Source organism: Arachis hypogaea, chromosome 8, assembly GCF_003086295.3.
Source record: "Arachis hypogaea cultivar Tifrunner chromosome 8, arahy.Tifrunner.gnm2.J5K5, whole genome shotgun sequence".
NCBI classification, from domain to species: domain Eukaryota; kingdom Viridiplantae; phylum Streptophyta; class Magnoliopsida; order Fabales; family Fabaceae; genus Arachis; species Arachis hypogaea.
Genome location: NC_092043.1, coordinates 45,567,142 through 45,595,044, shown reverse-complemented (window position 1 = coordinate 45,595,044; position 27,903 = coordinate 45,567,142). Strand labels below are relative to the sequence as shown.

The window sequence follows — 27,903 nt, the reverse complement described above, 5'->3', positions numbered from 1 at the left end:
AAAGAAGGTAAAGGAAAATATGGCCTACTTGTCTCTTTAATATTCTCACGGCAGCATAATTGCACAAGGCAGCAGCTGAATCCAGTAACAAAAAATATTTAATTATTTATATTAAATTATTAAGAATAAAATAAAAAAGCACGCGTGGCAGTAACAAGACAAAGTTACAGTTACAGTTACTGAACAGTGGGAGCGCAAAAAAAAAGTGTTCCGTTGTGGAACCCACTAACCACTACAATGAGAGAATAAGTACATAATAAGTACCATAATAAAATACAAAAAGCACATAAATAATAAGCAAAAATAATAAAATTGTAAAAAAATAATGTAAAAAGATAAAAAAAATTTATTAATGATTGATTGATTAAAAAATTATAAACTATAAAAATAAAATTAAATATATATATATAAAATATTGGCTCATAAAAAATAAGAACAAATAAAGATAAAATAAAAATAAAAATGAAAATGAGAATATATATATATATAGCTCCATCGCTGCTGCAACCTTTCTTCCATGTTTTCACAACCAATAACTCTTCTTCTTCTATGACTTTATAGTAAGTTGTTACCCTCTGATCTTGAAAACCTAATTATATTAATACTCTCTATTTGTAATCTTTGGTCGTCGTTGTCTTCTTCTTCCGGAGTTGCGGTGGTCGTCGTCGCCATTAGTGCTCCAACATGGGCGGAATCAGCCTTGAGGAGATCAAGAACGAGAACGTCGATCTGGTAGCTCTCTTTCTTTCTTTCTTTTTTTCACATGCAACCATGGAAATTGAATTGAAACAGCTACCTAGCTAGATTTTAAGTTTAACTACCATTTACGAACTTCGTTTTTTCGGAAATCTACTTGATTCAGCTTCATTTTTGTTCTTTCAAGATAACAATTAAGCTTTTTCTTATTAGCTTGAAGCGAATCAACGTTTAGTTCTTCTTCTTCTTCTTTTTTTTTAAAAAAAAAAACTAAATTATTGTTCAAGTGCCTCAAAGTTGCAATGATGCATAGCATAACGGTTTTTCTCGGGTGGAGTACGTGAAATCTGCAGTTTAAGATTCACAAGGAAACTAATACCGACTTTATTTTTTTCCCTCCATCTTTGCATGCTATGCTTTCTTTGTTTGTCTCTTTCTTTCACGCGCCTCTATCACACGCCACTTACACTGATTCAGCCATTTTGAAATTAACGTTTCAATTCATTTTTCTTTCTTTTAATTATTGAGTTTGGGTCTTTGGGATGCTTCCATGTTGCTAGTAGTACTGTTCGTTGTTAATATAAATTTTTGGTACAGATTTTATTACTTTTATTATTTATTTCTCTATAAAATTATAAAATAGAATTCATTAAGAGAAATTTTCATATGTTCACACACACAAAAAAAAGTTACATATGATATTCTATGTTAAAATTAAAATAAAGTATGAATAATCTTGTATTAAGTAATCTTAATCTTATTTTCATCAATAATAATAAGTGTTACATTTATTTTTTATTTACTTAATTACTTGTAGTATAATAGGCTTTATTTTAAATAAGTAAAAATGGTTACCAAATTGTTTAATCTTCAAAAGAGGAAAATAAATCATTAAATCATTATTTTTATTCGGTCAATAAAATTATTTTCTTATTCATAGTCTCAGAGTCCATTTTGTATCTATCTTGTATATTATAAAGCCATTTTTATTCTTTATTTTTGGTCGGATATTGTAAAGCCAAGTTTTGTGCTCTTAAATTTTTTAGTAATATTATATGCAATAATCCGTACACATTTCATTTTTTATATTAACAAAAATTTGATAAGAAATAAAAGAAAATAAAAAATTTGTTTTTTGTACTATATGTATATATATATTTACATAAAAAGAATACAAACATTATTTTTTATAAAATTTTCTTCCCATGTTCTTGGTGCCTAAAACAGTTAAATGACATGTCCCAGAGTTCAGAGATGAACCAAAATCTTGAGAAGCACTGAGTGAAATATATATGACATAAAGAGTAGAAAATGAATAAGATAAAGTTTGTTGATTGATGTTAATGAATTTGGAAAAATAACAAAGGCTTAAAACCTTGTCCCCTCCCAGGAACATATTCCAGTAGACGAAGTGTTTGAGCAGCTGAAATGTTCCAGAGAAGGTTTATCACAGGACGAAGGAGCCAGCAGGCTTCAAGTCTTTGGACCAAACAAATTGGAAGAGAAAAAGGTCTTGTCTTTTATCCAGAAAAATTTGTTATATATGTCTTGTTGGAAATTTTGCAATGTAATTAACATTTGTTGTGTTGGTTGATGAGAGCAGGAAAGCAAGTTTCTTAAGTTCTTGGGTTTTATGTGGAATCCATTATCATGGGTGATGGAAGCTGCTGCCATTATGGCCATTGCTCTTGCAAATGGTGGTGGAAGGCCACCGGATTGGCAGGATTTTGTTGGTATCATTGCTCTCTTGTTCATTAACTCTACAATCAGTTTCATTGAGGAAAACAATGCTGGTAATGCAGCTGCTGCACTCATGGCTGGTTTAGCCCCCAAAACCAAGGTCTACTTCAATTAATTCATTGTTTTCTTTTGTTATATCATCATAATAATTAAACTAGACTTAACATTTCTGAAAATTTGTTATATGTTGTTAATGTTTGATCATTTTCCGTTGGCACAAATTGTAGGTTCTAAGAGATGGCAAATGGACTGAACAAGATGCTGCTATTTTGGTCCCAGGAGACATAATCAGCATCAAATTGGGAGATATCATCCCGGCCGATGCGCGTCTTCTGGAGGGTGATGCTCTGAGTGTTGATCAGTCTGCTTTAACCGGAGAATCTCTTCCGGTGACAAAGAATCCTCATGATGAAGTGTTTTCCGGGTCAACTGTTAAGAAGGGTGAGATTGAAGCAGTTGTGATTGCCACTGGTGTCCACACCTTCTTTGGTAAAGCAGCTCATCTTGTTGACAGCACCAATCAAGTTGGTCACTTTCAGAAAGTTCTTACAGCCATTGGTAACTTCTGCATTTGCTCAATTGCTGTTGGGATAGCCATTGAGCTCATAGTCATGTATCCAATTCAGCACAGAAAGTACAGGGATGGGATTGACAACCTGTTGGTTCTCTTGATTGGAGGGATCCCTATTGCCATGCCAACTGTGTTGTCTGTCACTATGGCTATTGGTTCTCACAGGCTTTCCCAGCAAGGTGCAATCACAAAGAGAATGACAGCTATCGAGGAAATGGCGGGTATGGATGTTCTCTGCAGTGACAAAACTGGGACTCTCACACTCAACAAGCTGACTGTTGATAAAAACCTTATTGAGGTTTTTGCAAAGGGTGTTGAGAAGGATCATGTTATCCTTCTTGCTGCAAGGGCTTCTAGGACTGAGAATCAAGATGCTATTGATGCCGCAATTGTTGGTATGCTTGCTGATCCAAAGGAGGTAAATATATTCCCAAATTGATGTTTTCAATATAACAAATTAAAGATAAGAATTTCTATATCTTAATGTAAATTTTGCAGGCAAGAGCTGGAATCAGGGAGGTCCATTTTTTCCCTTTCAATCCTGTAGACAAGAGGACTGCTCTAACTTACATTGATTCTGATGGAAATTGGCATAGATCCAGCAAAGGTGCTCCTGAGCAGGTAAAAATATTCTGCTATTGGCACCAGCTCATTATGTTTGTGCAGGGGACTTATCAATGTTCTTTTCTCCCGGTTTAGATATTGAACCTCTGCAACTGCAAAGAGGATGTGAGGAGAAAGGCTCATGCAATTATTGATAAGTTTGCCGAGCGTGGGCTCCGATCTTTGGGAGTTGCTAGACAGGTTTGACAAAAAAAAGGATATTAACATTTATAGTTTACAACTTGGTTGAAGGAGTTTCTATTCATAATTGCTGCTTGAATATCTTTATATAACAGGAAGTACCTGAGAAATCAAAAGATGCTCCTGGTGCACCATGGCAATTTGTTGCGCTGCTACCACTGTTTGATCCTCCCAGGCATGATAGCGCTGAAACCATCACAAGAGCCCTGAACCTTGGTGTTAATGTAAAAATGATTACTGGTAAGATTTGTGGTGTTATTTTTCTTTTTTTTTTCATACCATTAACTCGAATCATGTTGCTTAGAAATTTTCTTGTGGGTTTATTTTTCTCCAGGTGATCAGCTTGCTATTGCCAAGGAAACTGGAAGAAGGCTTGGCATGGGAACAAACATGTACCCTTCATCCTCATTGCTTGGTCAAAGCAAGGATGCTGCAGTTTCAGCTCTTCCAGTTGATGAGTTGATTGAGAAAGCTGATGGATTTGCTGGAGTGTTTCCCGGTAGGGATAATATATATATATATATATATATATATATATATGGATATTGTCTTGTGTCAAATGTTTAAAATAGTTACCAACAAAATAGCCTGGTAAATAATAATACTGATGGTAGCATCATCCATTTTGTTTTGGTACTAAAACAAAATGGACTGCAACTTACAACAATACTATAACTATGTTGCAAATTGCACACTAGCCGACATTTTAACCCTTTCTTTCGTTTTCTCCTGTGACATTGTAGAACACAAATATGAAATTGTTAAGAGGCTGCAAGACAGGAAGCATATATGTGGAATGACAGGTGATGGTGTCAACGACGCCCCTGCATTAAAGAGAGCAGATATTGGAATTGCTGTTGCTGATGCTACAGATGCTGCTAGAAGTGCTTCTGATATTGTCCTCACTGAACCTGGTCTTAGTGTCATTATTAGTGCAGTCCTCACCAGCAGGGCAATTTTCCAAAGGATGAAGAACTATACCGTTAGTTTCCTTGCATACAGAATTTAATCGCTTCACTCTTCTTTTTCTTTTTTGATATTCTAGTGTTCTAACATTGTAAAATTTTTCATTTTTGTTTATGGCAGATATATGCAGTGTCAATCACCATTCGTATTGTGGTAAGTGTAGCAAATAGGCGAACAAAATTTTTTTTTTTACATACCTAATTAAATAGTTCATATAATTTTATTTGATCTACTTTTTATTTTGCAGTTTGGTTTCATGTTTATTGCATTGATTTGGAAGTTTGATTTTGCACCCTTTATGGTATTGATCATTGCCATACTTAATGATGGTAAGATAATATTGTGCTGAATGACTTCCATGTAGTTTGCTTGGACTGTTGTGTGATTTTTCAACTTAATTTCCCTTCACCATTATTCCTTTAGGTACCATTATGACAATATCCAAGGATAGAGTGAAACCATCCCCACAACCTGATAGCTGGAAACTGAAGGAGATATTTGCTACTGGTATTGTGCTTGGAAGTTACCTGGCACTAATGACAGTAGTATTTTTCTGGCTTATGAAGGACACTGACTTCTTCTCGGTAATCAATTTAATTTCACGTTTCTTTTGGTACATTTGGTTGTAGGTAGAAACTAGCAGGGATGAGCTCTATTATAAATTTATACATTAGATTCATCTATGAAAAGTTCACATGATATCACCTACTAGTGGAAATTGTGACAGTTATGAACACTATCTTTCTGTTGTTGCAGGACAAGTTTGGTGTAAGGTCTCTGAGACACAGCCCTGCAGAAATGATGGCAGCCCTTTACCTACAAGTCAGTATTATTAGCCAGGCACTGATTTTCGTCACTAGGTCACGCAGTTGGTCCTATGTTGAAAGACCTGGTCTTCTTCTATTGGGTGCTTTCATGATTGCTCAGCTGGTAATCTTAATTCTCTTTGTTCTCCTCTCAGCAACCTAATATGTAAAGATATGTGTTGGCTTGGTTTTTTCTGTTGTAACTGAAATTTTTTCTGTAATTGGAAGGTGGCAACTGCTCTTGCAGTATATGCTAACTGGAGCTTTGCAAGAATCAAGGGAATGGGATGGGGTTGGGCTGGTGTAATCTGGCTCTACAGTTTAGTGACTTATGTGCCTCTTGATTTGCTTAAATTCGCAATCCGCTATGCTCTTAGTGGCAAGGCCTGGGATAATCTTTTGGAGAACAAGGTAAGTTTAGTTCCTTCTTTGTGATTATATATCTATCCATAAACCTCAACATTCTTAACTAAACTTGTTCAATTAAAATAGACTGCATTCACCACAAAGAAAGACTATGGCAAAGAAGAGAGAGAGGCACAATGGGCTGCTGCACAGAGAACTCTTCATGGTCTTCAGCCACCAGAAACAACCAATCTTTTCAATGACAAGAATAGCTACAGGGAACTTTCAGAGATTGCTGAGCAAGCAAAAAGACGTGCTGAGGTTGCAAGGTAACCTTTCACTTTAGTTCACTACACTTGTATACCCTATGAAAATATACTAAATTAGAGATTTTGTTTGAATTGATTAACAGGCTGAGGGAGCTTCACACTCTAAAGGGTCATGTTGAGTCAGTTGTGAAGCTGAAGGGACTTGACATTGACACAATCCAGCAGCATTACACTGTTTGAGGAAGAAACCTTGTCAGTTCTTTTGTCCAAGGAGACAACATAATATGATGATGAAAGACCTAAGTTAATCCATCTTTAGATTTCATTTCGGTCCTTTATTTTGTGAAAAAAAAAAAAATTGAATGGTTACACTCCCCTATCTCACCACCCCATGTTTATGATAGCAGCAGGAGGAGATGCTATTCTCTTTAGGTACCAAATAATATCGTTGATAGGGTTGCTTTTTCTTTTGTTAAGAACGTTCATCTCATAAGTTCATATTAAAGCTCAATACTTTTTGGATCTTCATTAATGTTGCTTCTTCTTTATACTTGAAATCAATCTTTACTCTCTTCTTCTCAACCTGAACCTTCTAACACTTAACAAATTAAAATATAACTATCTTTTACTTAATTAGTTGGTTATTACATGTTTGTTTGTCACTTTATCACTTTAGGCTTTGTTTCTGAATTTGGGGTTTAGGGTCTAGGATTAACTATCTAAAACGTTATTTTGACAACTTAAGACCATCTCCAACGGCAAAGAATTAAAGGCCCTATTTCCTTTTTTTTCTGATAAAAGCTGAGGACCTGGTAACGTTAGGCCAATAACTTTTTTGAATAACATAAACTACTATTAATCAAATAAAAATAAACTATATCTTTAAATTATTTACCTAAATCTTAATATTAAAATAACTATCTATACTTAATAAAATAAACATATGAAATATCTATTATTCGTATTATTTAGTATTTTTATTATCTACCTATACTTTTTCCGATTAAAAAGTAGAAACTAAGAAAAAAGAGTCATTGCACGTGGATCGAGAATAATGAATCTCAGCTTTAGAGGGATTTAGAGTAACTAATTATAATTTGTCATGTGATAAGTTATTTAAAAAAAAAATTAAAAGTATGAGATTTTTTTACAATAATTATATTTAAATGTTATCATTACAATGTTACCATTTTTATACTCATCTACTCTATAAATACTACTTATACAACTTTTATTATTGTAACTTCTAATCTTTTACGATTTTTTTTAACAAATTTTTCTATCTACTCTACTTTTTTTTCAAAAAAGGATCCAAATCAGTCCAATTCTTTTTTTAATTATTTACAAAAAATTTTCAAAATTTAAATACTCAATAATTTTAATGTTCAAATTCTCAAAATCCAAATCAAAACTTTATATTATTAAATACATTTCAACGTTCAAACTCACAAAATCTTCATAATCCATAACAAAATCTTTAATCCTATTGTTACAGCGCATCTTACCACCATTGCAATGAACCTAGACACCGTTACAAGAAATTCTGTTTCTGTTGCAACGTATCTAGCTTCTGTTACAACACACCCAACAAACATTATTATTAAGGTATGTCTCATTGTCTCAATCGATATTTGTGGCTCTTTTAATCCATCGAATCAACGTCCGATATGTTTTAGTCCAAATTTACAATATTCAAATTTTGCTAACTATCATGGATTAGATATCATCGATCTCAATAATGATAAAATTAAAAATCACATATAAGATAGCATTTAACACTAATAATGAAAAAAAAAAGAGATGATAAAAAGTGCGTGGTTAAATATTTTAATTGGCCTTATAGTTAGTACAGACCAAAACGTGAAACATTTTGAACTTGGATCTACGGCTCATATGAAGAATTTAGTTCATAGAGTTTAATTATATATTCTTTTAAATTATATAATGTTGCTAATTAGTTGAAACTCAAATTATATATGGTTTATTATTACTATTATTTATGAAGTTATTTAATTTTTTTCTTCTATTAATTTATAATAATGAATTATTTTTTAATTTATAAATTTAAATGATATTATTATAAAAATTAATTTAATAACTATATTAATTTATTTTTATTTAATTCAATCGATGAGACTATAATAAAAATCAAAGTGAGTCTTTTTTTTAATTGGAAAGAGAGAAATATTTTTAGTTCTTATTTATTGTTTATGACACAAAAATTTATATAAAATTATTTTTTATAACAAGTAAACCATAAATAGACATTATAGATAATTCTCCACACCATAATTGCTCTAAGATGTACACGCACTGCCTTTGCCCTCTGATGCTCTATAAATACTTAAGTAATACTTTCAAGTATACGTTATTTGATATTTTATTCAGATTTATTTCCTTAATATTCAAATACTGGAGTCTTTACATGTATACTAAAGCTCGTTTGCTTAATATCTTTGAGACACATACATATATACATAAATACACAAAAATACATAAATATAAAGATACATAAATTTTATAATATATTTAGTAATAATGTACAAGATACATATATATATAAATTAAATATCAATTTTATTCTATTTTCTGTGTTTTATGAATTGATAATTTTAAAAATAATTAGAAATAAAAAGGTTAGATTTTGTGTCCTATGTATTATGTCTATGTATCTCAACTTTAAAAAAAATATTAAATACATGTATTTTGTATGTATCTATGTATTACTATATCTATCCAAATATGTGTCTAAACAAACGAACGATAAATATATACCACCATATCTAACAATTAGTATCTATATCTCAATAAATAAACACAACTTAAAGACCTTTGTTACATATCATCTCAGCACTCTCAAGTCAATTATCCAAAGTATCCCTGTCGTAATCACTTATCAGATTAACCTCTTCCTTTATAGATGGAATAAATATTAAGAAATTACATCAGTATAAACATTTTAGTTGTTACTCCACCCTCAAGACTTTTTACAAAGCGATTCTAGTCGAAAGACAGGTAACGTAACGAGGATGTGTTCGGAATATGTTCAAAGCTCATGATAACACCCCACCAAAAACAAAATGATCAGAATATGTTCCATGCTTTAACCACCATTCTTTTTTTTTTTTTTGCGCATTCTCTTTTTCTGGCACTCAGACATTGCGCTGATAAAGTTATTAAGGATAGTAATACCGAAAAGAACGAGTTATTAAGGATACCATCTCGACACGTTATTCTCAAATCTTTAAGAATATTTTCATTTCCGGAAAAGATATAATTAGTAAAATATTTTGTATATACAAAACTACAACAGTTTAGTCTTTGCGTAATATCTTTTGTTTTGCCAACAGTTAACAAAAAGTATTAGAGCAAGAAAAAAAAGTCAAGTTAATTGTTTATACTCTTAAATATTTGATAGAGTTTAATCACAATTCCTGCAACCATACGTGTAACACGTGTGCCAATACCTGAGCTCGTGTATTACTCCTGAATTCCTAATGTATTGGACTGTAATGATTGAGAACTAATTAAATGAAACTAAATTGCATACATAAGAGTTCAATTGTGAAGGAAAGATGAACTATAACTAAGTTTTGACTGTCTAGTGGTACTAATGATACAAGACACCAGTATTCATGGAACAATGAGGGGACAAAATACAAATGGTGGGTAAAAATTTCTCGGTTGTTTTTCTAACATATCGTAACATACTCTACTAAGAATTTGTACAGATAAATCTGGAATGCAGAAAAGCCAAAGCCCTAGGTGAGGCCTCTTTGCTGATTCACCTGCTGAAGCTCTTGAGGTAGATTTAATACAATTTCTGCATATGCTGGGAATGGGAAACAAATAACATAACATCACAAGTAAGAAAGGCCAGAGGAACACATGTTCATTACTAGTTCTGGTTGAAAATAACTGCCCAATTTGAAGTTTTCTTTTTTTTTTTCCCACAAATAATTGTTTAATACAAAATTGTGGGTAAACTTATTTTTCTTTTCTAAGGGGAGAGTATAATGGAAAGAAATAATTAAAAAGAAGTTATGCCATGAGGCATGAGGCTAGTTTTGTAAAATGTACCAAAACTACTGTTACATTGTGATGCTTCTTAATGATTTTCTTAATTTCTGTGTATAATTCAAAATGGACAATAATTTATAACCAGAGGTAGTACATTATAGTAGCTGTCAAACTGTCATGCAGTTCCAAATATCCAATTAGGACAAGGTTTTACTGGAGACAAGAGAAATAAACGACAAAAATACGTTACATTGTTGGAAACTAAGCCAAGTTGTGTAGTTTTTACCTTCTGGTAAACTCATGCTTCGTAAGGCATCTTCTGCGTAGGTTAGCCGAATTGGAGGAGCTTGAGTTCCTGAGACTCCATCTTCCTTCCTGTTCAGTGATGCAGAACTAGCAGAGTTTTTCTTGAACATTGGCCAAGCTAACACCGAGATTCGAGTTGGAAGAAGTGAAGTGAGATCCGCATATCGAAGACTGACTGTTATCTTGCTGCAAAAGAAAACGAATTCTTCAGTGAATAATACATTCAGTTTTCTTTTTTTTTCCTGCTTTTTGCATCAAGTTGATTGCCATAGGGAAAACCATATACATGATCATTTTGTAACATATAAAAGTGACTACTCATAATAGTTACAAAAGTACAAGACTCCAAAAGTTTGAATCTTGATTTTGAACAAGTCTGTAAACTCTGGTTCTCAATTTTCTGCATAACTTAACTGAAGGAAAGATGAATTGCTGAAGAACGTACTAGTAACTTAATTCCAGACAAACCCTAATCTGAAGTTCAGACAAAATGTACTAAGCGCATTGTAAAATCAACATTAACATGTTCTTGTTTTAGCATTGGAAGCAAAATCACTGCTAACTTCCCCCTTTCGACCTTTAAGCATCATATCACACATAAACATGCCCTTAATTTCTTCTTTCTTTTTTTATTATAAAGTAGCATTTGCAAAAAAAAGGAAAAAAAAGAAAAAAAGAAAAGAAACAAATGGAGAAAAGGCCACACCACCACTGCAGTATGATACTTGCTGCACAACCATTTTCACTTCACCTTACTAACATTTTATTCAACTATTCAATAATAAGTTAAAGAAACCCAAAATCAACATTTGTTTTGGGAAGTGAGAGGGATAACTTTAACAGGCTAAAAAATACTAAATGCAAAACATAAAAAACAAATAAAAAGAGGAAGAAACAGATCACTAAATGATACTCACCAATCAAAATCAACCCGCACAAATTCAACCATGTGATAAGGAAGACTATGATACAGCTCCCTAATTTGATTTCCATAAATTTCCTTTATAAGTCTAACCTGCATGATATTTAGAAGAGAAGAAAGAAGTGGGGGATTATTGTTTGATTATATCAGGAAAATATAATTTATAGGTAAATAGGTTCAACATAGTTAGTTAATTTTTATTTAGCAGGTAATTAGCTATAACCGGATGTATTGCACCATATTAGATCTGATATAAAGAATACAAATGAGTCCTTAGCTTCAGCTCATATTCCATGTAAATAATATTACATGAAAAAAAAAAAAGCATATCAGTCAAAGATAATAATGACTGCCCAAGAAAATCATGCAAGTGAATTTTCTCATATCATAGAAAATTTAGTTACAAATCAATGAACAAAGTATTATACACATTACCCCCTCAGGTTTTCAAATTAACCCTTATTTCCCTTAACTATTTAAAGACATCACACTAATCCCTATATCTTTTTTTATAAAAAAGATATATTAAAACTATATAAAATGGCTATCATACCCTAAATTCTTCAAATAAATTAAGGGATGTAAGTGTTAACTAAAACATTGTTGGGGATAAAATGTGAGATCATCACACCTCAAAAAAGGTAGATGTACTTTGCACTTACATAAAGCATATCCCACTGATAATAAAAACCAAATGTTAATATGTTGTTTTATGGATGTTTTCAGGTAATCAGAAAGAACTTGCTACAAACATCTTAGGCCATTCATTCTTCCATAATAAATACTTGAAGAAGTGCAAGCTTTTACTCCACATGTATAATAGTAAGATCATGCAAATTAGGACACATCGGTTGCAAAAAAAAAACAGAAACAAAGCATATTAAACCTCTTAATTATTACATACATGCATCATCTACCTGTTCCCGTCTATCCACATATGCCTGCAGAAGCTCTCCAATGTGATCTATGAATTTCTGAAAGCAAACCAATAAGAAACGTTTATAAATAAAATAAATTAAAAGAAAACAGAGAGAAAATTGGTGCAGAGTCAACACAGATAATTTGCCATACCATTGCGTTGGATGAAAGGAGATCATTTTCTATTTCTCGTATTGGCAAGAAAAATGGAACTGTGTGTTCAAGGACAGTCATTTTTTCAAGAAATGACTTGCTCTCTAATACACAATGGTACAACTCACAAGCTTCACCTGGCAATAAATGAGCAGAAATTAATGACAAAGGAAAAACAAAGACAAAATGGAAAAGATAAAGGGCAGGTACAAAAAGGTCCAGCCTACATCTTGCCATTCCTAACATTGTCATCTTACGAGTTAAATAACATACTTGTTAAGTTTGTCAAGAGCAATTTGTTTTTTTCAAATTACCAGCAAAAGATGTCTCATACTGTATGCCAATTCTTGCCCCTTCCAAACAGCAAATTACCTGCTTCCAAATAACAATCAATATGAAAAATGACCATCTAGTTGTGAAGTTAACAGAGAAGCGACAACTAAGTACAGCAATGACAATGCTATCAAAGCAAACTCCTGGGCAAATCACCAACTTTTCACAGAAACAGGAAGAGGATAAAGAAACAATATTATTAGCAAACAAAAAGAGAAAATGCACCAAGTGGGACAATTAACGGGAAAGACAACATCTGAGAAGCATGAAGAAAACTAGAAAAGTATACAGTGTACTCCCATGAAAAAACCACAAGCATATTATCAAAGTGATAGCAACTACCATGAAACAATCATATTATCAGAGATAGCAACTCCCATGAAACAACCATAAGCATAATTTCAAAGAGAACTAATAAACATAGCACTAATCAACCATACAACTGCCTACAGTGTACTTGAAAACTATGAATGATACCGCATTACTGATGAAGACATACAAACACTTTTCCAGGTAAGATAACAAGAGAATACTCAATACTCAATAGTTTCTAGGGGATTATTGATACCTCTGTCAAAATCAAATCTGAAAACCAACAACTCAACCGAATAATAGAATCCCCCCATTAATTTCCAATGCAATTAGTAACTTAGCATATATATCCCCTAGAATGCTTGAGCAAGCATGAGTAATTTTAGTATCATGAAGAATTAATTATGTTATGGATCAAAATCCACATTAAGTAATGCTACCCATGTTTACAAACTTATTTATGCATGCTAATGAATAAGAATATCTATGACTCCAACTTCTAACCTCCAAGCTCATATCATCGGCCTACCTTTGCTCTAAAGCTTCTGTGTCTATAAGCTTACAAACATTCAACTTTTAGGTGCAGTTACTGAAAATTAACTAGTCTCATGAGTGAAATGTGATTCAGGATGCAGCATTCATATACTACTTACCTTGTTTCCAATTTTGTAAGTAATATTTTCCTGAGGAGAAGGCAAAAGGTTAGCATCCCCAGACATTGCTTTTCTGTCTGCCTCCATATGCACCTGATAGGGAACACATTTTACTGTTTCACATTATTACTAATGTTAACAATGAAACTGAAAACACAATTGATAATGGAGGTCATCAAAGTCAAATATCAGAATACAAATGAGAAGAAAAAGGTAATATCACAAATCCATACCCGCTCTCTTATTGTAGCTAGTAGACCATCATTCCACTGTTCCTTGTCCAAACATATCTCTGCCAAAAGAAAAATAAGGGATGGAAGGGAAAGAAGGAGTAAAGACATAATTTTCCTGAATATATAATTTCCAATAAACAAGATAGCAATTGAAGATATAAATGAAGAGAATAAGTATTTGAAGAAATATAATAAAAGTGAACCTCATCAAGTGAACCAGGACTTAAATATTAAGACTTTCCCAGTTTTCTCTCGTTAAGCTTTAAAAAAAATGTTTTAAACTATGCTATATCTCATCCTCTGTTCAATTCCCTTAGGTTGTCCATGTAAAAATGACCCTGATAATGATTCTATATAATTAGTTAACAATAACAGGATCATGATTTAATTCTTTTGTTTTGGTCCTGTTAAATACTCGCTAGTCCAAAACACAAAATGCAAAGATTTTGATTTTTGATTTGTGAACAGTATTACTTCAACCAACCAATAGCCAAGCACTGAAAAGCCTCTATTTAAGCTGAGCTAAGATACACAGTATAGAAAAATGTTATTCTGCCATTTGTATAATATGATGCCTTATCAGCTGTCCTATCTCTAATTAATCCAATCAGCACCTCATCCCATGCTCCCCCAAAGACAGTGAGAGGGATATATGCAAACACACACCAAGAAAAGCAGCTTAATTAATGGACATGAAACTTGAACCAAGGCGGAGCCAGATCACTATCCACTATTTATTAAAGAATTTGCAAACATCAAAATCAAAGCTACCTTCAGTTTGAGAAGCTCTTGCAGCTTCAAATTCTTTCTGTAAGCGTTCAAATATTATCTTGTCAGAATCCCTGCAAACCCAGCAAATTCATGTAAAAATTTGAAACCACAGCATACAGCATTTGACAGAGATAAACGTGTTGAAAGAATATTCTAAATCATATCCAGTAACAAATGTCCTTCACATTCTTTAGCATCACCAATTCACCATGGATCATGAACAACTTCAATCAGTTCTACAAATATTAATATTAACTGGCAGTTCAATTAGGTGCAATTGTGTCTTTTCAAAAATGAAGTGAAGTATTGAACTACAAAACAGTCCTTATCTTCAAAGCATTTTTACCTAGAAAGACGCTCTGTCAAATCTCCGTGTCTTTTAAGCAAGCTTCCAACTGGCATAAAAACAAATGGTATAACTTCTAAATCATGTAGAAAAAGGAAGAAATGCAAATGAAAACCAGATTAGAGACTTACATTTAGCCTTAGTAATCTCCAGTCGATTATCATCATCTTGCATAAAACTCTGGAAAAAAGAGAACCCAAAAACAGTTTCAGCTAAGAAAGAAAATTAATATTGCATATAACGAGGGAAATATGTAACTAAAAAAATATTCAAATCTAGTTGAAAACACTGTACATGGTAAAAGACACACTAACATCATACAAAGTTTAACTTTACAAAGCAATCACAGGATATTTTGTTTTCACACGAGTGTAATATATAGTCATATAGATTGAGAACTGCGATTTTAGAATTCTAAGAGGCAGCTTTAGCTTGTGACACTAATTTCGATTACAAAAGCTTAAAAGTTAAAATTCTATTCCTGTCTGTTTATAAACAATTCGAAATTCGAATCTTCATTAAATATCTTATTCATGTAAAGAATGGATTAACATCTTGTTCTACTATTGGAATTTTCAGGCTTCCAAAACATCATGAACAATTCAAAATTTCAAATCTCCATCCCCATAGCTGTGCACAGAAATAATGCATTATCATCTTATTAAAAAATTTGGACTTTAAACATTTTAGTTCCTTTTCTAAAACTCCATGTCCATGCATCAAACGAGTATTTATCCAGCAATAAAAAAGCAAAATGGAAACTTATACCTATCTATAACCATCCTTAATAATTACATGTAACCAACTAGTAGTGCCATATTGACAGGAGTCAAGAAGACAGATATATATTTTTCTCATTTCAAATAGCACCTATGTGATAACATCAGGCTGTCGCCGTCATCTAATTCTTTAGACTTCACTTTCTTTGTTACGTAACAAGCCTACAGGGGATTCTAAGTTTATCTGCATTAAACATGGCATACACCATCAAATTATCATGTATCATGAAGGTCAACCATATGGCTATAAATCATAATTAAAGGTATGAAAGCCAGTTGATGGTAAAGCTCCCTACATACTCAGGTATAGTAGAAACAGCTCCACCGCATCAGATCATAAGGCAAAGTAAATTCCACAATGTTACTATGTCAAGCATTTTAAGCCAATGGGTAATTAATCTAACAGGTACCTTGTTCCTAAACCTGTATGAACTTGATTATCACCTAGCAACCCAAAATGAAAATCACTGAAAGAAGATCTGGACTATACAGTCCAGAGCTGAAGCTTTTACATCTGATTCCATGCTCATATTCACAGCCTAATTATCTATTCTGGACTGAAGCTATTGATTTACACCATTTATCTCTTTTATTCTCATATTTACTATCTTCAACTAGCATTTGGTTCATCGTGCACTTACATCATTATGTTTCTAGAATCATTAATTCAGATAACATTATGTTTTAAAGTATTATCATGGTTTAATTTGTATTTATCTGATTTTGGCCATGTTTTGCCGTTATATGAAAAAGTTTCTAATACTTCTTTCCAAATATACCCATCATCACTTCAATGAATGGCCTGATTACCTCACCAAATCAAAATGATTCAGTTTTATGGGTAGCCACCTCAACCTCAGCCTACTCTCCCCCACATGACAGCACTAATGCAGCAGCTGGATGCTGAAAATCCTAAGCCTATCAATCTTCCCAGCATGTTGACTACCCCGACAGCCACCAAACAAAAGTTAAATAAATACAAAGATATTAAAACTGCAGGAAACATTGCAATAGTGCAATACACAAAGCTCTTTTTCCCCCTTATTCATGCTCATCAATCCCAAATTAACAATGAGGAGAGAAATTATAATAAATGAGAAAAGAAACAACAAATAGTCATCCAAACCAACCAGCACTTATTGAGGTGAGAACTGAGAACCATTACCACTACCCCCTTTAACTGCATAATACATATGGCCGCCCAGCATATAGTTCAATTTGCTGCATGGTTGTACAATCATCTCAGTAGAAAGAGGAGGTAAAGAAAGGAAGAAACAGTAAAGCTTCAAAGTGGTCCTTGACAAAAGAAAGTTGATAAACCCTCCAAATTGGTGTAACTAAAAACCTTCTTAATTTAAAATTGAAAATTGCACTCCTATCTATTGCGTAATCCTTAATTAGACATTGTGTAAAACTGTAAAAGTTAGGTCAAATTATTCCTTCTTAGGGATCTCAGTCACCAAAAAAAGGATTAATTGTGGAGCAATGAAGCACCATATGTTAACATCTACAAGACCACCATAAATTCATGGCGAATAAATTACTCGGATATCTATAACTATACAAAACAAACCAAACAGTAAATAAATAAACTTGAAAAAGATGTTCTACTATAGAATTCTAACTAACAACAGTGAAATCACATGAAGAAACACCGCATTAGGGTTTCTTATTGCAATGATAACAGCGAAAAATTGAAAGGAATGCATAGAAGAGCCCCGGAATTCACTACCGTAACAAGAAATTAATTAACAACAAAACAAAGAGAGAAGATGAAAGAAAGAATGGATAAGAGACCTTGCGAGAAGAGGAATTGGTAGAGAATGGATATTTTCGAGGCCTCTTTCGAAGGGATTCGTCGATGTCGCTATCCATGTGTTTGTTTTCTTCTTCTTCTTCTTCTTCGTAGTGATGAATGCCGCGGTGGTAGCAATGAGCGAAGAACACAAACACTAGGGGACAGTTCAGGTGGACAAGCTCTCAGTCTTCCCACTGTGGAGAAAATTGGAAACAATTTATAAATTGGGCTCGGCCCAACATAATGGGCCGAAATGTGTTTATTGGGCCCTGTTGATAATATTCTCAGAAAAACCGACTTCTGGAAAAAAAAAAATAAACGTTTCCGGAAATTTCGCTCCTCATAACGAAACGAAAAAATGAGAGGAATTGGTGGGCCCCTCCTATGCATCGGAGATCTCCTCAGCGACGTCGGAGAAGAAGGAGACGCCGCCGTGGTGGTGTCACCGGTGGCGGAATATCGGCGCCACGAAAAGCCTCCCGCTTCCACTTGCCTTTTAGATCTAGAAGGCGATTCTCATGTCCCTGACCTTACCAAACTCTTCCAGGTTCAGCACCTTACACTTTTCGTCGTTTCACACTAATTCACCATCCTTCTCTTTTCCATTGCTCTAATTTCTCATTCGCTTTCAGGAAAACTATGATCACTTGGTTTCGGCACTTGCTGGCACCGATCATTCTTGGACTTCTCTAACCTTAAAGGTAAGTAAATTGAGATAGATATAATATAAGTTTAGTATAAGAGTGTCATTTTGATGCAATACATTATAAAAAGTGTAATTTTGATGCAATATATTATAAAAAGTAATAATTTTTGCTGATATGAGGTTACGAAATTAGAGTTTAATTTTGACGTACTATTCTTTTAGATTATCATTTAAGTGTCAACCTAAAAGCTAGTTATTTTTGTTAATCTGTCATTACATAATTAGATACATGAACATTAAAAGATCTTCTAGAATCAAGAGAATCAGTGGATTTGGGAAAATTGACAATTTGAATTTAGTGTTACAAGATGCATGATTTTTGGTATGTAGAGCTAAAATAAAACCATCAATATATACAAGAGTCACCAACTCCTGATAAGTGATTAACTCTCACTAATATAGTGTCCTTGTCAGAATTTAATCTATCTATTTGGTTATTTGTTATCACTTATTAGCTAGGTGATTTTTAAGATAAATCCTAATGATATAAAAATGTAAAATTGGAATGGTAATTAAAAAATTATGTTGCAGTACTAGAATTCAAATAACCAAGTTAAATATTGTTGGTAGTATTACTTTTATGGTGTGATTTGGATCTTGCTCTTTTTCATTAATAATTTTTGTGGGGTTTATTTAGCTGTGCACTGCTCTAGAGACTGCGAATCAGTTGGTTCAATCAACCAGCACAAATGTTACATCGTTATCTGAGAAAATTGGGGAGCTTCAGAAAATTGTTAAGAGGGCGGATTCTGCCATAGCTGCAGCAAGGGAAGTTCATGCTGTCATGGATAATAACAATGGTATTATGGGAGGTTCAAGTAGTATAACTTCCAGGGCTTGAATTAAGACAAGGTTAGTAACATACTAACATTATACATGAATACATGATGTTTTATTGCTTTGTCGATGTTAATGGATGCTCCATGCTGGTGGTGTGGGATGATGTATTTCAAAAGAAACTGATGTAACATAGCGAGTTTTTTAGTAGCAGTTTTATTTCATGTCCTTTAGTTGGCTGTTTGATCCTGGATTTTGGCTGAGGAAAATATATACAATACCTCTTAACATAATACAAAGATATTTAGTGTTTTATATAGGAAAAGAATGAAAAAGACTATTGACAGGGTATTAAATAAATTTGTGGTTATTAATCTCAGACTCAGAAAACACTGGTTTTAGCACTACGAAGAGTGCTTTGGAGGTCTGCAAACTTCAGTGGTTTAGCACATCATCATTGTGAATCTTATTAAGAACAATAGTTGTAATGAAAAGATCATAAATTCACAATTGATGAGTCATAGACATCCTAAGAGAACTTAGAAGGTATTCAGAGTGGTTGAAGAACTGCAAATAAGATTTACTGAGTAATGCATTTATCCCAGTAATTTAGACTGATCAATTCAAGTTTTTTGTGATACTCATTCAGTTAAAAGTTAGGTTATAGGCAAGGTACTTGATACTTGATGGGAGTTCTAAACCTGCATTTAGCGACTTTCCAGGATAGAAATACTGAAACCTTGAGGGACACAAAATTGTTAGGAGAATATATAGGTACAAAGTCAAGCAAATTGCCTTTATGATCCTAGGACAGGTTTCCTCTGTATTCTCTCTATCTTTGCTGTCTCATTGTCTTTGTATTTGTATCTTGGCAGTTGGCATATTCTCCTGTTTATACATCTTGCTTCAAATGCAGTGACTCTGCTAAACTTAAGGGGATATATGAATTCAATGGGAATAATAATATTCCTGTTTATACCTTAGACCAATTCCTATTGATTAGGTTTATTCGTTTTGGAAGTAGGAAAAAGGCAAAGTCTTTGTGGCAATGTGTAGTTTACACCACTATGCGGAGTATTTGGTTGGAGGGCACTCTGCTTACATTCAACTACAAATTTTTTGACAAGCAAGCTTTATGGGATACAATTCAATGTTTGGCATCAATATGGTGTAAAGCCCATGATCTTTACCAATCGAAAAGCTTTTCTTCATTGATATCTCATCTATTTTTATTGCTGCTGTTGATTTTTTGCTATAGTAGAGGGGAATTCTTATCCTTTGTTTACATTTCAATGTTCTGCAGCTGGTCTCAAAGATACAATGGAGCATGTGTTCGAAGACTTACTAATCTTTGAACGGCTTTGATACCTTGTTCCAAATTTCCAATTAGGCAGCTGTTTTGGTTATGGCATTTTTCACATGTTTCCATTTACCATGTTTTATATGTTAGATTTCTGTTAAGGATGATTTTAAATGGTGAAAAGTTCGTTAAGAGAAGTGATAATTGTCAACTAAAACCTAGATGTAAGTATAATATTGATAAACTACAAGGGATGTGAGTATATTTCATACATATATTGTTAGTAAACCATTTAAGAGTATACTCTGAAATTATTTTTTTCAACCTTCACTTCTTAGAAATGTAGGGTTTGAGACAAAAAAAAAAAAAAATTGATTGATATTGGTTGAAAAATAGTTGGTTTCCTAATTAAATTCTTTTATGCTTTATCTTTTCTGCTCTAATACTCTCAATAATTCAGTTAATTGTTCATCGTACTTTATTTCTATTGTATTAATCTTATGAAATGTAAAAATTTGCGGGAAGTTGTGTGGTGCTGACCCCCTCTGTCAGCATGCTGTGTTGTTCATGCGTGTCCTGGCGAGAACACAGCGCGTGAGGGCATAGTGTTGTTGATTCCCGTTATACGTTTTGGTGAGAGTAGAGAATTAATCGCTAATATGCTATTAATGAAGGTAGTAGTTGATGGGACGACAATTTAATTAAAGGGAAATGAAGAAAATTAAAAGCGCCACCAAAAACCACAACCCCAACGGTTGGCCCAAAAAATATTAAAAGAAACAGAAAAGGAGGATATTGAATATTATTAAGAATATTCACACCACGAACTCCTCCTTAGCATTACATAGAAATTACCCATCATTTGCCCGATTAGTCACAAATTATCCAAGTATGACAAATTCCATTTGCGATATAAACTCATTCCCATGAGGTTGAGCTCTTATGATGATGCGTCTGGACAACTTAGCATGCTTACAAAGGAGGTCATCAATATGTACGTGCATACATAAACAACACATTCTTAGTTGAACCAAACGCCTAACCAAAGAATCATATGTTAATTTGACAATGAAGCGATTATTGATGACCATGTTGTAAGTTGTAACCCCTTCTTTTGAGAGACAAAACAAAAATAGCAGGTATGGAGCTTATGAAATACAGTTTGACCGTTGACTTTATGTCCAATGATGGGAAAGTGTCCGGTTACTGCACCACTAGCATAGAGTTGAAGCAATCAAAACCAAAATCTCCAATATAACTTTAGTAATGGAGGGTTTCAAATACTATTCTTAAGTTTGTCACACAGGTATGCATAAATAAATAAAAAAATGAATGTTTTGAAGCTGAAGACAAGTTTATAAAATAAAATAGTGTGTCAAATTTCCTATATTTTCATAGGGAGATAGATATTTACTTCAAACAACATATGGATATCATATCCATGAATATTTTTTCTGTCGTACATTGGGCAAAGCAACTCACCCCCCTCCTTATTTGAGAAACAACTGCGTTGTGATGGTTCTGGAAACAAACTCAGGGAACTTACCAGAGACTCACTCCTATACCTTTCAATTAGTCTCTAATGGATCCTTTTTCAATTAACTGCAACATTTGGTTGCCCAAGGACAAGACGTAAGCATTACGCTCAAGGTGTTAATGACAGGCAATGGTATTTAACAATACTCAACTTTTTTTTTTTATTTTCCCATCATATCTTCTGATTCGGCAGGTTAAGGACTAATCCATCATCACGGATCGAAACTCCAATTAAGGATTTGCCGCTGACCAATTGGTTGCTGCCTACATAAGGCGAAATTCAAATTCCCAACACTTATTTAAGCAGACTAGTGAGCTAAGCACTAAATCAACCTAACTTGGTTACAACACTCACAACTTTGTTAACAAGTAATTTACAACATTTCTTATATCAGCTAAAAGAAAGTTATGAATTAGAGAAATTCTCGCATGATCCTAGAGTGCTCTAAAAGCAACCAACAATAATAATTAAGAGTTATTAAAAAAATTAAGATTGAATGGGTTAGAGTTACTCTTACCACATGCATCAAATGTGCTCTAAACGCATACTAGCATTTCTCTACGCATTATGATACTTGCTAGCAAAGACGCAGCTAAAGAGGTTACTTGTGCACATAAAAGTCATTTATGACACCATCAACTGATAAAAAACAAAATTGTACCTATGTTCAGGAAATTCATATAGCATATTACAGCAAATGCAACATTTGGAAGCCTTTGCATTCAAGTGTCATTTTGTAATCTAAAAAACACTTGAAAAAATAATATCTAAAGTCTTTAAATTGTGTTATTTAGTTTAAGTCAAAACTATATTCTAAAAAAAATAAATATAAATAATATTCTTTGTACATTTATTCTAATGGTAAATTTTTTATTTATTTTAAAATTAGATATAAGCATTTTAGCCAAGTCAGTATATATCAATGTATTTTAATCTCTCAACTTTTTAAATTTTATGCTCATTTATATCTTCAAGTTTTTCAAAGGCTTCAAAACACTACTTTATAATTTGAAGCATCTTAAGAATATGTCTAAAACAACTTTATTTTGATCATAAAATTTCATCATTATCTAAGTTGTCTTAGATATTTAACAAAAGAGTCTATTGAACTAGATGCTTATATATCTTGGTGCATACAAATTCAATGACTTGATACGGGAGTTAATACTCAAAATGATTCTAATTCAATTTAGCCTTCAAATTTTCAATTGACTCTAATTGTACTTTGAAATTTTGACCTGTGTCTCAATTTGACTCTTCCATCGTTTTCTGTCACTAAAAAGCTGACCTGACAATTTTAATTGACACCTGACACTGTCTAAACGATGTCATTTAACTCTTGGCACCGAAACAACGCCGTGTGACATGAGAAGGGGGTTAAACAAAAACTCAAATGTTAACCACGTCAAAAGTGAAACTCCAATTAACCATTCTTCTTCTTTCTCCTCCTCCTCTCGTATAGGTCGAGTCAATAAAGAACCATTGTTGTTGCTGTAACTAACTGAGGTTTAAAGCTTTTCTCACTTGTTTCGCTCCCTTCATAGCCATTTCTTTAAAAAGAGGTTAGTAACAAAATCATTGTTCTCAACATACAATGCTTTGTTTTTTGCAAAATGTTGGTTGAGGTTTGTTTTTCGTTTTTTCACTCTACTTCATCAGTAAATTTTTGGTAGACTTTGATTGATTATAGTTGTTGGTGATGGTAGGATTCTTGTATGCTAGGGTTTAATTTTTTTTTTTTTTTTGTATATATGTGACTGTAATCAACTGAATTTTTTAATTCTTTGTCCGTTTGAATAGTCATTGATCCCTCATATTCCATTTTAAAATAACAATCTTATTCTTTCATATCCCATTTTAATTTTTTGTCCATTATTTTTCGGTTCAAATTACATATATTTATATTGTTAGAGCAATTGTATTACTCCTTGATCAATTTAAAATGACAATCTTATTCTTTTATCGTTCTCTAATATAATTACTGTACATCACAAAAAGAATACAATTACATATATTTAGATAATTGTATTACTGTAACAATTATGATTCTCGTATAAGTTTGTCATATTAAATTATTATAGCCATGTAGAAGGAATACAATTACTGTACATCACAGAAATTTGGTGAAATCAATTGTGAGAGTTCTTAATATTGTAGAAACTTGGTCTTGGTAAAATTAATTTGTATTGGAATGAGAAAGTATTGCATGAGAGACATTGGATTCAAACTAGATATCTTTAACAAAATACTCTACTCTAAAATTTAAGTTTAACACCCTTTTTTTTAATATTTGTCAAAACACTTTTGATTGATTAATTTATTCAATATATTAGAACTAGATTCCAATTGAATAGTCTATAATCTGAATCACTGTTTTTAATATATTGAATTTAGTGTTGTTTTTAATATATTGAATTTAGTGTTGTTTTTAATCATCTGTGTCTTTTTTAATTTTATTTATAGATGGATAATGGTATAATGATTGTGTATCATCATGGAACTAGGTAGTTTTGTCACCAAACTAATGGTAGCTGGTTTATGATAATGATCACACTGATGAGTTGACTAGACTGGATGAGAATTTACTAGATGTATTTTCACCGAAAAATTATTACAAAGTCCTAGATTATGATAATATGGTTGAGTGTTAGTGGCTTGTTCCTGGTAAACCTATAAAAAATGGAATGCGAGCACTAAGTCATGACAAAGAGTTGCTAGAGATGTGCTTCTATGCAAAGAATAACGAGGAAAAAGTGCACATATATACTATGAGCATTTAGTTTTTCAATCCATGGTAGATGAAGCACCTGAATTGATAGAGTTAACACCCAATGCCACTAGTGTAGACAGAGATATCAAAGAGACCACATCTAGCCCAAAGAATGATACACCAATCATTCCTTCCGAAGAAACCAACCTTAAATCACCTGAATTTACTACAACTCATAGCAAATCACCCATCAATTCCACAACTAAAGGCATTTCTAATGCAGCATCCAATTCTCCACCTCAATCTGTTTTCAACTCCTCATTGAAGGAGATAGTCCAATCAAAAATAACACCTAAACCCACACCTAAGTCTAAACCAGTATTTAAGGAGACACCAAATGCAAGAGAAAATTTTGGAATCTAAGAGAAAAGCAACTTTCAAGATGGACCCAATGCAAGGAGCAAATTCTGGAACAGCTGCACGCTTGGCAGAATTTATGAAATTCGTTCTCACCGCAAACTTCACACCACCAACAATAAAATAGAATATTATTTGCAATGTTGACTGGAAGAAGTTGTGTGGGACATATTTTGTAGAGTCTTTTCAAATTATGCTCTTTTGATATTTTAAAACTGTTATGTAGAATATTCTGTTTTAGTTAGGATATTTTAAAACTGTGTTATGTGAAATATTGTGGTATGTTACATATACGGCTATTGCTAATGCTATTTATCACCAATGATAATGATTAATCACTATGCATTACTAAAATGAATGACTATCTTTTGTTTTTTTATAACTTATTTTATAAAATTTTATACCTCTTTCATATAATCTCATTTTTAAACAATTTTCACATAATACATCATTATCCTAAAAAACATAAAATTTTATTTCATTTTCTCATCAACTTCTAGCTCTGTGAAAAAAAAAATCAAATATATAACAATATTTTATTCACACAATTGATATCACATTTACATATATTTCATCCCACCTAATCTATAAGCTACAATCACAAATCCAAAAATAATGACAAACACAAACAACATAATATTTCACATTCTTAATATTCTAATTTCAGTTTCAACTGCACTAATTTTTCATCCTACAGATATTTTCCAATAATCTTCACTAACTTGAGTTTCATTTTTTCTAACTATGTCTCTTCTTCTTCAACATCTGTCCATTTAAAAAAGTCGCACCATCTCTTACTGACAGTCTACAACACCAAAAACTAAAAAAAAATTGGGAGAAAGAACAACTACAAAACCAAGAAGAATTTCAAAAATAAGATAGTTACAACAATTCAACCAACTTACATTATATTTAGGGTATCCATAAAATAATCTCTATGGATTGAAATTCGTCCCAGACTATCGAAGAACAGGTTGCAACCCACAACCGCACGAATACAAAACCTTCTCACCTTTGTCATGGTGTGCGTTCTTCACTCAGCCACCATGCGAACGAGCTCTACTAAAACTACCAGAGTCTTGGCTGCTGTTCCCTAACATCCTTTCCAACTCTTGAAAAAACTACTATGATTTGGGAGAATTGAAACTGCTAGGTTTTATGTTCAAATTGTGAGGAGTTAATTTAATGTCATGAAGAGTTTGGTCGCATTAACAAATGGGTCAAATTGAAGTACGAATCAAAATTTTAGAATATAATTATAGTCAATTAAAAATTTGAAAATTAAATTGAGTTAGAAGTCAAATTACAAAAATCATTTTAAGTAGTTTACTTGTTATAAGAAAAATTGTCCGTGTTGGATTCGAGTCCCTTCTCATACTAAGGCCACCTTCAGTTTCCTCCCTCCTACTTTTTCAGGCCGTCCATCTAACTCCTCCTCAACTTCTTACTCCATTCTTTCCGTAGCATTTTCATGGGTCAGAGCATGAGATGTCCAACAACTGAATTAGCTTTCCCATGTTGACTTCTCCATCAGCATCTTTCCATACCCTATCCCTATCTGTTATAGCTTTCATCTTCCTGCTAAGCCCATATCATTTTGTCCTTTTCTTTCATCCTTTTAAGGCGATTTAATTAGTATTTACAGTGAAACATAAACATAGAGACAAAATTATATTTATCAAATAAAATGAAATATGAACAGAAATATTATATCTTAAAAATACTAAATTAGTGTATTTTATATTTTCTTGACAAAAAAAATAGAAATATAATTTTTTTTATTGTCACTATTAATTTTTTATATTTTTTATTATTTTAATTTTTTTTAGATTTTGTGTGAAAAAAAAAAATAAAAAAGAATTAAACTTTTTATAATTTGTAATTTTCAATTGTATTAGGACTTGGCATTCCATAATTAGCAATTTAAAGGATGAGTCCTACTTGTGCCCACCATTCTCACGTTCCCATACAACGTTGTCCCGTCGTCGTCATCATCATCATCGTAAATTATTCTAAATTGTTCGTCTTCGCTTCCAAAATCTTTTATCTTCAATTTATGTTTCCTTTACCATCGCCAAATCACTTGCTCTTCCCCCTGCATTTTCAATTCTATTGCTTCTTGTACATGCGAATTTATGCTTGAGCTCCCTTCTTGTGATGTTTTCTCACGTCCTCTTTTAACTACATTTTAACTTACTATTATTAATGACTAAATTTTATACTTGATTATTTGATTTAGGGACAACCTTATTAATGTGAATGATGATGATCTTGTTCGTCATGTCGAACTGGAACTTTAAGAAAATGATGTTTCCGATTAAAATACTAGATATATACTTGTAAAAAATTTAAATGTATATTCTAAAATACTTGTTATAATTGTAATACTATTTTAATTTATTATGTGTTGAAGTTGAAATTGTTAATTTTAAAAGCCTAGATTTGAGTATATATTTAAAAAAATTCATAACAGGTAAACTCATTAGATCAGCTCCACAAATTTTCTTAGACTCGCGAATTTGACAACCTTGCTTATTAATGACTAAATTTTAATAAGTACATAAACTATCATTCATTCTTTTGTTCGAAGAACTTGATCCTTCTAAAATTGCTCATCACAAACATAATGTTGAGATTGCTGTTGTGATCTAACATATCCAAAAGAACCTTAAGACTATAAGAGGAAGAACACATTTGGATGGCACTATTCCACAG

The 27,903-nt window shown here is 32.5% G+C and overlaps 3 protein-coding genes across 6 annotated transcripts; 2 read left to right on the top strand and 1 right to left on the bottom strand.

Annotated features, from left to right (window-relative positions):
- The first annotated feature begins 431 nt into the window (after positions 1 to 431).
- LOC112707781 (plasma membrane ATPase 4) lies at positions 432 to 6,725 on the top strand. 2 transcript variants are annotated; one of them, XM_072201754.1, is made up of 16 exons: positions 432 to 732; positions 2,087 to 2,206; positions 2,300 to 2,536; positions 2,664 to 3,425; positions 3,506 to 3,628; positions 3,707 to 3,811; positions 3,907 to 4,051; positions 4,146 to 4,310; positions 4,555 to 4,793; positions 4,898 to 4,930; positions 5,025 to 5,106; positions 5,201 to 5,361; positions 5,534 to 5,707; positions 5,812 to 5,994; positions 6,076 to 6,249; positions 6,341 to 6,725. In XM_072201754.1, exons 1-16 carry the CDS (start codon positions 685 to 687, stop codon positions 6,374 to 6,376), a joined length of 2,787 nt encoding a protein of 928 aa, XP_072057855.1. In that variant the 5' UTR covers positions 432 to 684; the 3' UTR covers positions 6,377 to 6,725. The 2 variants fall into 2 exon arrangements, with proteins under 2 accessions (XP_072057855.1, XP_025615516.1); XM_025759731.3 differs by having other exon boundaries at positions 6,076 to 6,257.
- Positions 6,726 to 9,699: 2,974 nt separating this feature from the next.
- LOC112707778 (uncharacterized) lies at positions 9,700 to 17,935 on the bottom strand. The gene is made up of 12 exons (XM_025759727.3): positions 17,741 to 17,935; positions 15,296 to 15,344; positions 15,165 to 15,213; positions 14,819 to 14,889; positions 14,048 to 14,106; positions 13,815 to 13,907; positions 12,831 to 12,888; positions 12,517 to 12,653; positions 12,363 to 12,419; positions 11,441 to 11,538; positions 10,504 to 10,709; positions 9,700 to 10,029 (listed from the first exon to the last, which is right to left on the bottom strand). The coding sequence occupies exons 1-12, from the start codon at positions 17,816 to 17,818 to the stop codon at positions 9,959 to 9,961; spliced, it is 1,026 nt and encodes a 341-aa protein (XP_025615512.1). The 5' UTR covers positions 17,819 to 17,935; the 3' UTR covers positions 9,700 to 9,958.
- A 71-nt stretch (positions 17,936 to 18,006) lies between these two features.
- LOC112707779 (uncharacterized) lies at positions 18,007 to 20,825 on the top strand. Of its 3 annotated transcripts, none has more exons than XR_003156136.3 (5): positions 18,053 to 18,288; positions 18,374 to 18,442; positions 19,085 to 19,299; positions 20,249 to 20,394; positions 20,528 to 20,825. XR_003156136.3 is itself a non-coding variant. In XM_025759729.3 (4 exons), the coding sequence occupies exons 1-3, from the start codon at positions 18,100 to 18,102 to the stop codon at positions 19,286 to 19,288; spliced, it is 462 nt and encodes a 153-aa protein (XP_025615514.1). In that variant the 5' UTR covers positions 18,007 to 18,099; the 3' UTR covers positions 19,289 to 19,299; positions 20,528 to 20,825. The 3 variants fall into 3 exon arrangements, 1 of the variants encoding a protein (XP_025615514.1); XR_003156135.3 differs by having other exon boundaries at positions 20,246 to 20,394; XM_025759729.3 differs by lacking the exon at positions 20,249 to 20,394 and having other exon boundaries at positions 18,007 to 18,288.
- The last annotated feature ends 7,078 nt before the right edge of the window (positions 20,826 to 27,903 follow it).

Bases quoted from the DNA above. Each gene is read 5' to 3' on its own strand.
- LOC112707779 (XM_025759729.3), top strand. From the start codon at position 18,100: ATGAGAGGAATTGGTGGGCCCCTCCTATGCATCGGAGATCTCCTCAGC. The intron at 18,289-18,373 runs GTTCAGCACCTT...ATTCGCTTTCAG, and splicing joins ACCTTACCAAACTCTTCCAG to GAAAACTATGATCACTTGGT. The intron at 18,443-19,084 runs GTAAGTAAATTG...GGGTTTATTTAG, and splicing joins GGACTTCTCTAACCTTAAAG to CTGTGCACTGCTCTAGAGAC.
- LOC112707778 (XM_025759727.3), bottom strand. From the start codon at position 17,818: ATGGATAGCGACATCGACGAATCCCTTCGAAAGAGGCCTCGAAAATAT. The intron at 15,345-17,740 runs GTCTCTTATCCA...TCTTTTTTCCAG, and splicing joins CCAATTCCTCTTCTCGCAAG to AGTTTTATGCAAGATGATGA. The intron at 12,889-13,814 runs GTAAGTAGTATA...ATTTGGAAGCAG, and splicing joins CTTACAAAATTGGAAACAAG to GTAATTTGCTGTTTGGAAGG.
- LOC112707781 (XM_025759731.3), top strand. From the start codon at position 685: ATGGGCGGAATCAGCCTTGAGGAGATCAAGAACGAGAACGTCGATCTG. The intron at 2,537-2,663 runs GTCTACTTCAAT...CACAAATTGTAG, and splicing joins GTTTAGCCCCCAAAACCAAG to GTTCTAAGAGATGGCAAATG. The intron at 4,311-4,554 runs GTAGGGATAATA...GTGACATTGTAG, and splicing joins ATTTGCTGGAGTGTTTCCCG to AACACAAATATGAAATTGTT.